General features: G+C 30.6%; 1 protein-coding gene across 1 annotated transcript; it reads left to right on the top strand.

Annotated features, from left to right (window-relative positions):
• The first annotated feature begins 7,110 nt into the window (after nt 1–7,110).
• On the top strand, nt 7,111–11,103 carry LOC149540843 (cation transporter HKT2;2-like). The gene is made up of 3 exons (XM_089801909.1): nt 7,111–8,722; nt 10,415–10,633; nt 10,747–11,103. Exons 1-3 carry the CDS (start codon nt 7,293–7,295, stop codon nt 10,901–10,903), a joined length of 1,806 nt encoding a protein of 601 aa, XP_089658035.1. The 5' UTR covers nt 7,111–7,292; the 3' UTR covers nt 10,904–11,103.
• Nucleotides 11,104–11,407: the final 304 nt, after the last annotated feature.

Genomic DNA, 11,407 nt, shown 5'->3' with positions numbered 1-11,407 from the left:
TATCCTCGCTACATTCGACACGTTTGGAAAAAGGGACAAACTGGTACCAAGTTTCCTGCCATCTTAATAATTTTTGACTTGTTTAATATGTTAAGATGGATAAACTAAAATAAAATATTATTTATTTAACTAATTAGTTATTTTAATATAACTATCACTTCCCATTAAAAACATAAATCACATGTAGTAATCAAATTTTAGTTTTACATAAAAGTTCATATAAAGATCTTATATTAAAATATTATGTTATTGTAATGAAATGTTATGTCTTTCTCATTATATTAGGTTTATGTTAAAATAAATTAATAAATCTTCTTCTTTTTAATGAATGCTTCAAACTTGTGAGGCAACCCAGCAAGGCACAAGGCCTGCAAGCTACCAACTAGCGTAGGTCACCACTTGAAGATTTAGGAACCCAATACGAGCCCATGCATGCCTAAAATCTCTTTAGCTTAGAGCCAAGGAATGAGGGGCATCCACGCCATCAAAATCACCGGGGCACGATCCCAGCCTCATCCCTTATGGTGTTGGAGCCTTGCACTCAACAAGACTTGATCCCTGGTGGGCTCTTTGTGAGCCACTCAACTTCACCAATAGACCAAGGGCCCATTAACAAATAATAAATATTTTGTCTAAAGGTAGTTATTAACATTCTATTGTGAAGAAAAAAAATATTTCAAATTAAGTACATATTTAATAATTTGAGAAGAATATAATTTTTTATAATAAATTGTTTATAGTTTTAATTTGTCATATTTCAACTTTTTAATTTGTATTAAATGATTTCTTTTAACATTTATTATGTGCAATAAATATTCTTTTTGAGATTTTAGTAGAAACGAGATGGAAGACATCTTAATTGTAATCTTATTATGATTCAATTTTTAAACTATGACCAGTGAATCACATTTAATATTGTTTAATTATGAAATTTATATGTAAAACTCAACTTTTAAAATCCTCTTACAATCTTTAGAATTTAACTCTATCTATTACATAAGTTAAAAGATATGAGTTAAAAACTCATAAATTAGAATAATGATTTGACAAACCACTTTTATTCAATTTGATAAATACATCTGAAATTATTGGCAACTTGCAGTTGAACTATTTAAGTGGCATAATAGTTGTGACCAAACAACAAAAAGGTATGCATCAATAGACCTTTGGTTTGGTGGTATCCATATATTAATATAACAAATTAAATTTGAACAAGTCTCACATAGTGGCTTAGTACGTGCCTTTAGTTTTTATATAAATATAGTTTTAATTTAATAAATTTATTATAGTTTATAAAATATTTTAATTAATAAATTGATATATTTTTATAATTTTCTATAATGATATTAATAATTATTATTTAAATTTAAATTTTATTTATTAATATAATTATTGATATATATGTGTTTTATTGCATATATATCATGTAATACTATTATATTATAAAGAAATAATAATATCTTTATAATAATAATATTTCTTCAAAAATATTTTGTTTTAGTATTTTTTTTTAATGGAGGTCATCCACACCCGATATGGGCCCATGTATGCCTGAAACCTCTTTGGCTAAGAGCCAAGGACTAAGAGCATCCACGCTGCCAAATTCGCCTGGGGCATGATCTCGGCCTCATCCCTTGTGATGTCTTCGAGCCTTGCACTCAGCAAGGCTCGAAGACATCATGTATGCCTGAAACCTCTTTAGCTAAGAGCCAAGGACTAAGGAGCATCCACGCTGCCAAATTCACCCAAGGCATGATCCCAACCTCATCCCTTATGATGTCTTCTTTAGTTTTACATAAAAGTTCATATAAAGATCTTATATTAAAATATTATTTTATTGTAATGAAATGTTATATCTTTCTCATTATATTAGGTTTATGTTAAAATAAATTAATAAATCTTCTTTTTTTTAATGAATGCTTCAAACTTGTGAGGCAACCCAGCAAGGCACGAGGCCTGCGAGCTACCAACTAGCGTAGGTCACCACTTGAAGATTTAGGAACCCAATACGAGCCCATGCATGCCTGAAATCTCTTCAGCTTAGAGCCAAGGAATGAGGGGCATCCACGCCATCAAAATCACCCGGGGCACGATCCCAGCCTCATCCCTTATGGTGTTGGAGCCTTGCACTCAACAAGACTTGATCCCCGATGGGCTCTTTGTGAGCCATTCAAATTCACCAATAGACCAAGGGCCCATTGACAAATAATAAATCTTTTGTCTAAAGGTAGTTATTAACATTCTATTGTGAAGAAAAAAAAATCTTTCAAATTAAGTACATATTTAATAATTTGAGAAGAATATAATTTTTTATAATAAATTGTTTATAGTTTTAATTTGTCATATTTCAACTTTTTAATTTGTATTAAATGATTTCTTTTAATATTTATTATGTGCAATAAATATTCTTTTTGAGATTTTAGTAGAAATGAGATGGAAGACATCTTAATTGTAATCTTATTATGATTCAATTTTTAAACTATGACCAATGAATCACATTTAATATTGTTTAATTATGAAATTTATATGTAAAACTCAACTTTTAAAATCCTCTTACAATCTTTAGAATTTAACTCTATTTATTACATAAGTTAAAAGATATGAGTTAAAAACTCATAAATTAGAATAATGATTTGACAAACCACTTTTATTCAATTTGATAAATACATTTGAAATTATTGGTAACTTGCAGTCAAACTATTTAAGCGGCATAATAGTTGTGACCAAACAACAAAAAGGTATGTGTCAATAGACCTTTGGTTTGGTGGTGAAGTTGAAAAGAATTTTTTTTTTTTTTTAATAATATATTAATATAACAAATTAAATTTGAACAAGTGTCACATAGTGGTTTAGTACGTGCCTTTAGTTTTTATATAAATATAGTTTTAATTTAATAATTTTATTATAGTTTATAAAATATTTTAATTAATAAAAATGTTATATTTTTATAATTTTCTATAATGATATTAATAATTATAATTATAATTTAAATTTTATTTATATATATATATATATATATATATATATATATATATATATTGTGTTGCATATATATCATGTAATACTATTATATTACAAAGAAATAATAATATCTTTATAATTATAATATTTCTTCAAAATTTTATTTTATTTTATTTTTTTTTTTTTTTATGGAGGTCATCCACACCCTATATGGGCCCATGCATGCCTGAAACCTTTTCAGCTAAGAGTCAAGGACTAAGGAGCACCCACACTACCAAATTCACCCGAGGCATGATCCCGGCCTCATCCCTTATGATGTCTTCGAGCCTTGCACTTAGTAAGACTTGATCCCTGGTGGACTCTTTGTAAGTCATTAAAAAAATTATCATTTTTTAGTATTTTTATTGAATGACAAAAGTTATAAAGTATAATATAAAAATATAAAAATATAAACCAACCCACTTACATTCAAAAATAAATAAAATGAATCACATTCACCTTAATAAAAAACAACCTGACCAATATAAGAGCGAAATGAATTCACCTAATCAAATCTTAGAAATATATTTTCTAAAAATTGTAAAGTTAAAAATCTTGCATCTATGCTATGCAATGTATTAGTTTGATAACAAAAGTTAAAATCAATTAATTATGACTTGTACAAACCAAAAATGTTAATCACTAGTTAAAGCGTAAACTTAGCCTACCGGCAAGTACTAATAAAGAATTCTAACATTTTTAACTTTAAAAAGACACAAAATGATTTTATATATACAAATATTAATTCATTTGTATCATTAACGATTTAATTTTGGTATACTTCTATTTCTTAAGTATACAAATAATAATTAATTAAAATGGTACTTTGCTTGTATCATTAAAGAGATGATCAATTTATATTAAATATTATCTTATTTATATTATTAGTACTTGTCTACTAGTTATTAAATATAATTTCTCCAACCAATATCTACTCATTAAAATTAAATATATAATTTAGATTTTTGTTATAGTATACATGCACATTTTTTAAGATAAAAATTTTGTGAAAATTATTTATCAATTATGTGATTGGTTATAAAAGTTTGAGTCTTATATGGACAAATTCAAGAATATAAAATACTAACACTTTTACAATTAAATATTTACCATTAAAGTTATTTTAAATTATTTTTTATTAGATGTCAAGAATATTATATTTATAATTACTATATATTTTTTAATATTTATTATTATCTAAAAGCTTTCTTGAATATTTATGATTGATATTATATCTTATTTTAAATAGTTAAGATATATATATATATATATATATATATATATATATATATATATATATATATACAACTTGGTGAAGGTTTTGCAAATGGGGTTTCAAGCTTTGGATTTAACCATGGAGGAAACTTTGTAGTTAAGTGCACTCAAGCTGGAGTAGTACTGGGATGGGTGACCTCCGAGGAAGTCTCAGTGTTTCACCCCTATGAGCATCACCTAGATCCAATGAGTGCTAAGTGTTCCATTTATTCTCATGATAGATGGATTCATGTTGAATCACTACTCATGAAACATGGGTCAATAAGTTTGACTCAAAATCACACAATTAAATCCTAATAGCAATATCACAATTTGACTTGCTATGGAAATTATCTCTTGCTTATCAATTGATGAGCTTAAGGGGCTTTCTAATGAATGGTTCATAAGGCACAACACTTGGTGAAGTTGCGCACTTAGGACGGGTGACCTCCGGGGAAGTCCCGATGCTTCACCCTTGTGAGCATCACCTAGATCCAATGAGTGCTAAGTGTTCCATTTATTCTCATGTATTGAATCACTACTCATGAAACATGGGTCAATGAGTTTAACTCAAAATCACACAGTTAAATCCTGATAGCAATATCACAACTAAAATATAATTAAATAATATTATATAATATATTCCAATTTAATTTTTAAATATTAAAATAACTTTAATAATATATATAAACTTTAATAAAATATTATATTTAATTAAAAAACTATACCAATATTTTATATTTTGGAGTCAACTCATATTGTATTTATTAGTTTCCACCTATTAGAAATAACAATTTTTGAATAATTTCAATATTCGTAAAAGGCAAGAATTTATGTTATGAATGAAGAAGGAGCTCAAATTTGTAGGTTCTAAATTTATATCATTATTCAAATTTTAAAATCTATTATAAGCCTTGTCAACTTCGTGTTATTATAAGCTCTATTATAAATTTTGAAATATTAAATAGATTAGTGTATCATTTTGAGTATTAAATGTGATTCTCATATCCTCTTTTGTTTTAACACTATTATTTGTTTGTTTGAAAATGAAGCCATTATTGTAATATTGTATTAAATTTGTTCCAAGCCATGTGAACTTCAGTTGGCAATCAAAATGTCTATCATAAAATTTATAAGTACATCTGTATCATATTTTTTATTTGTATTTTATCATGAGAATATTAAATATTTTAGTAATGTTATACATTTGTTCTAAAGTGTGCTAGTTGCTATGAAATTATATTTATTCTCTTCAATACAACAATTTTTATTATTATTACTATTTATCTTAATAAAATATTGAGAATATTTTATATGATAATAACTAGTGAGATACTTATTTTTTCAAAATTTATTTTAGAATTTTTATTATTATTCGAACCAATGTTTATTTAATCTATTCAAATTAAATTTTTTCTAAATTATTATAAATATATAATATTGTAACAATATTACTAAATTTATTATTTAAATTCAAATTTCTAATTACATAAAAACTATAACCACAAATACACTTTCTATAACTTGAGAGTACATGGTCTTATTATTATTAATATTAGTACTTGCTCTTGCATTTCATGCCTTTTTATTTTTACGGTTTTAAAATTTCAATTAAAAAATGCATAGTTATGAGTGTTATATGCTCATAAATATTTTTATTTGTGAGTAAGTAAGTTTAGATGTTTATGTTTCAATATTCTATTTGAAGAATTTTTTTTCGTTCACATAAAATATTTTTTAAAGAAATTATCTATACTTATATTATATAATATTTTAAGAAACACTATTTTTTTTATAGGTAATCGGCCAAAGCCTATTTATTATTCATTTTATTATTATTAAATTTTTTATTATTATGTGTTCAGTGAGAGGCTCACAATTTACCAATGCGTTGTAGGCTCTTGCCTTTAAGAAACACTCTTATATATTATTATTATTGAAATATTTTTTATTTTCATATTATAGTTTATTTATAATAATATATATATATGAATAGAATTTAACGATTTAACGATTTGTGTTGATTAAAATATTTTATAGACTATGATAAATTTATTATTTAACATTAGATTTATACTAACAATTATTAAAATTAAGGCACACACTAAGTCATTATATGGCACTTGTCTTATATGTCTTCATGTATCTCCCATCAGCTATGGTTGTTTTTTCTTAGATTTTGATTGAGATTATATTTCAATACTTATTTTAGGTTATGGTTGTTTGTCATGTTGATGTTATAACATTTTAGGTTTAAGACTTGTTACATGGACTATAACAATAAGTTATATTTGCTCATTTCGTTTCCACCAATATGCTCTCTTGAATACAATTCAATGTATACTCCTTTTAAAATTAGTAAAATATAATATTCATTTTAAAAGATTAAAAATTAAACTACCTCAAATAAATAAATATTATAACAGACTAGAATATGCACAAAATGATGAAAATAATGTATAAACTTTTCCCTTTTGTTCTGCTCTCTGATTGAATTCCTTTTAAACGTGGGATGGATGGAGATTGTCTTTGGTCAAATGCCTCAGCAAGGATAAGCCACCCGGAAGATATTATACTAAACTAGTCGCCCAAATAATAGCACCATTGGCCCTTGATGTGCACATAGAGCTATGTATATATATATATGCCAAAAAACAATGTATGAAGCCATGTATGTGTATATATGCAAGCATTGCAGGCGACATGACGTGCTGACTTCTTTTTAATATAGTTTTAGTACTATTCAAAAAACAATCAGCATCTACTTTTAGGATAGTATAGGCAGTGTAAACCTTAAAAAAACAATCAGCGTCTACTTTTTAGGATAGTATACGCAGTGGAAACCTTCAAACAGTTGCGCTGTAGACCTTTCACAATAAAAAAATTGGTATATCTGAGCGCCCAATAAGGAAGCTATGTTGAAGCTTCAAGTCAACTCCAGCCAAACTGATACCCCTACAAGCTATAAAATTGCAAATTTTATAGTGAGACAGATGCCAAGCTTGGATTTTGGTCTGTTTTTTGACCTGTAGAAAGAGATGGGAGCCAATCTTGAATTTCTGTATGATTACATAGACAGAGAAGCGAGAAAGTTAGAATCCAGGCTGCCAAAATGGGCAGCTGCATGGATTTCTGTAGAGTACTGCTTGCTAATGGTTTACATAGTAGGAATGGGTGTGTTTTGGGGGCTTGTGTTGTTGTGTGTCCCCAACAAGACTTCAGATCATGTGAAATTGATAGACGCCATGTTCAATTCAATTTCTGCAATGACTGGTTCGGGTCTAGCAACTGTTTCCATGTCCAGCCTCTCTAATTTCCAGCTGTTCGTGCTCATGCTCCTCTGCCTCATCGGAGCAAAGGTGTTTACTACTCTCTTGGAGCTCATATTAAGATCGGCCTTGTGTAGTAGTAGAAGAAGAAGAAGAAGAAGTGATCAAGATAAGGAAGATTGCATTGGTGAGCATATCGGGGCTCATGTGTTGGATCTGCGTGAACATGTTGTGTCCAATTCAATTGGGGCAGAATCGTTTCGGTCTCAGAAGATTCATCCAGAGGAAGTTTCAATTCCACAACATGAAGATAGTGATAAAACAGAGGAGTATGCTGATTTGGTAATTGGGAAAACAAAGCTGACCCTTTACAGGCCTTACAGATCGGATGGAGATGTGTTGACATCTATCAGACTCCGCCACAAGAAGAGCAAATGGGAAAATGGGTTGGATGCTCTGTTTCAAAGAGAGGCCCCTGAAAGCTACAAGGTGAAAGGAAATTCATGGAAAATGGAAGAGATGACAATAAGAGAAGAGAAAGAGAGGGAGAAAGAGGAGGTTCGAAATTCTGTGGTGTATGGGTACCTTGCAAGGATTGTTTTTACATACTGGGTGGGAGTTCAGTTTACTGGAGGTGTTTTGGCGGCCATTTATTTCGCCGCTAAAAAGTCCGGCAGAGCCCATGTGAAGGATTCCGGTGGGAATGTTGTTTTCTTCACGGTTTTCATGACCATCTCACATTTTGCAAATGCGGGGTACGCTCCTATCAATGCTGGAATGACACCGTTTACGAAGGATTTGGTACTGCAGATTATATTTGCAGGGCAGATGCTGCTGGGGAACACTCTGTTTCCGGTGGCCTTGAGGGCGGCGGTCTGGCTGGTCGGGAAATGGAGAAAGGGGGAAAAGAAGGGAGAGATTTGTGATGTTTTGCTTAGAAACCCGGGAAGGTTCTGCGGTTCGTTGTATCCAAAGAAGCAGAGCATCTGGTTGTTAATGGTGACCGTTGGGTGCGTTGTTCTGTTAGTTTCTCTTATTGTTGGCTTGATGTGGAACAATGAGATGGTCAATGGGTTTTCATGGCTGGAGAAACTTGTGAATGCTGTGTTTCAGAGTATTTCGGCTCGTCACACTGGTGTGAATGTTTGGAACCTTGCGGAGTGGACTCCTACTGTCTTGTATGCTTTCATTCTCATCATGTAAGTTGCCTTTACTCTCATCACTCTTCTTACTTTGCCTTCATCCATTCAATTGGTGTAAGGATGTTTAGAGCCCATGTTGATGTGTTGATGTGCTGTGAGCTTCTCTATCTCATGCTTTGCATGGAATCAATTTCATGTTTGACTTTAGAGATTCTCTAGTCCTGACTACCATATATTAGGAGAGATTTTGTAATTGGGAGAGATTTCCTATGGTACTTACAAAGCAGGTTTTGGAGTGCGAATTCCTTGGTTCTTCATATATAGCCTGTTTCCTCCCATTGCATTTTAGTTTAGATTTAATATTAGCGAGGATTGTGATCTATGTTCCCCAAGTTTCTCAAGTTTCTGGGACGGGGAGGACAGGGACAGCAGGCTGGATTTTTGGGACGGGATATAACAATAGGGAAAATTTAAAAATATAGAGAAATTACTGATCTATGTTTTGTGAGTAGTGGGATGGGGACGGTTGAAAATATACTGGGTAACACTGATTGTGATAATGTTAGTAGGATTCAACTGTCTAGTTTTTTTCTGAGTCAAACTTATTGATCCATGTTTCGTGAGTAGTGGTTCACATGAATCTATCTCTTGTGAGAATGAATGGAGCACTTAGCACTCATTGCATCTAGGTAATGTTCGCGGATGTGAAGCACTTAGACTTCCCATGAGATCATCCATCCAAGGCACTTAACTTCAGAGTTCCCTCCATGATTAAACCCACTCTCCTTACAACCCTATTTACAAAAACTCAAAACTTTCTCCAAAGATCACTCATTCCAATATTATTCTAATTCAAAAATGTTTAATCATAAAATTTCTACCCAGAAATAATAATAGTTTATAGCCTGTCCATATCATCTGAAGAGGTACGTAGTATGCCCAATTAAACACAAAGTTACAAAGGCCCCATCCCATAACAAAAAGCTACCTGAAGCATCAGGAGACTAAACATTAAATCATGAGTGGATGAGTAGATACAATGTTTGCCTGGGAGTGGAGACATTCACTGAAATATCTGGACAAGTCCCCAGTGTTCCATTGTAACAACTGCTAACCTCTGAAATGTCCAAAAAGTGCCATCTGACTAATCTTACTGAGAGCTTTCAATATTAAATGATTTGTCTTCATGAAAGGAAACCTTAAATCTCGAGGACAAATTTATCACAGCCAGAAGACATTTTAAAATTAATAGAGTTTAGGGAACAGAAGCTCCCATATATTTATAATATAGAAGTAATTCATATAGGTAAGAGCAAATAACAGAAAAAGGGGGAAATGCATAACAGAAAAATCTACTTGAATAAAATACTGGTTAGTGTGTCTTTATTTCTTTACTCTGATAATTGTTTTCCATTTTACTTGTGTATTTACTTTTGGACAAATTTATCATATTTCTTTTTCGTTTACATTCATACATTCATTCAGAAACTTTCTTTAATTAATTTGGTATTTGTACACATCTTATGTTTCTAATAGTAAAAAACCTTCTAAAGTATATGTAGGAAAAAGTCTGGAACTAAGCCCACTAGCTAAATGGCTGCTTATTTTTTGAGTGCAAAAGAAGTATCAGTAAACAGTTTTTAACAGTTGGACTTAAACAAGACACTTTAAATTTTAATTTGTTCAGGCGATATATATATATATATATATATATAATGATTTCTAAAATTAAGATGATCACAATGACAGGTACGTTCCAGGACAGCCCATATATGCTTCCCAAGATCATACCAATTCCAATGGAGAAAACCAGGACGATAAAATATCTTTTCAATCCAAGAAATTTTTGTTCCAGTATTCTGTGTTCGTGGCAGCAGCAATTCTGTTGATTTGCATCATAGAAAATCATAATATCGTCTCAGATCCTCTCAATTATTCCGTTCTCAATATCATTTTAGAAGTTGTGAGGTAAGTTCAAATAAAATCTGATTGAATTCCAGATAAGCCATTTAAAAACTTACAGTGTAGTGTTCTAATCCGTCCCATTTTAACATAATATTGAATCTTCCTGTGGCATGCAGTGCTTTCATGAATGTGGGGCTTTCGGTGGGTTATTCATGTAGTCTCAGAAAAGCAGAGGGCACCTGTGTAGATGTGCCATACAGCTTCAGTGGCAAATGGAGCCCAGCCAGTAAATTTGTACTTATTGTTTCTATGGTTGTAGGAAGACTTAGATGATTTTTCCAATAATAATCTCCATGGAAGACCAATTCTTTCTTTTGTAAATCTGGAAGCGGATGTGATTACAGTGGCAATAACATATCAATGAAAACCATATTGTATGGTTTAAATAATTAAGTCTACAGGGTTCTTATAGTGGAAGCAAATTTGAATGTAAACATTTGATTTTTGACAATATAATTTCAAGATTGAAGCAATACTTGATCATCATAGGACCACTGAAGAATCCTTCTTTGCAGTTTATTTCATTTTTTTATCTCCATTCATCTCAATTCGACCAGGTTAATTTGTGTACCCTGCTAATTAGCAAGAAAATTAAAAATTTATTTATATGTTTCTGGTTTGATCATCCTTTTGATCAACTTTATAGTAATTTATATTTTCCTGGCGGCGGGAGATTGAGAGACTTGAAGGAATGTTTTGTTTTTCATCAACTATTGTCCAGAAAGGCGCATCTAGGCCAAATATGGTATGGTTTATTAGTCCAGGCAGGTAATTTAT

The sequence above is a fragment of the Cupressus sempervirens genome, chromosome 9, assembly GCF_028749045.1.
Source record: "Cupressus sempervirens isolate cs-2001-9-10 chromosome 9, ASM2874904v1, whole genome shotgun sequence".
NCBI classification, from domain to species: Eukaryota; Viridiplantae; Streptophyta; class Pinopsida; order Cupressales; family Cupressaceae; genus Cupressus; species Cupressus sempervirens.
Note: the sequence above shows the minus strand (reverse complement) of the source record. Positions and strands in the feature narration are given on the sequence as shown.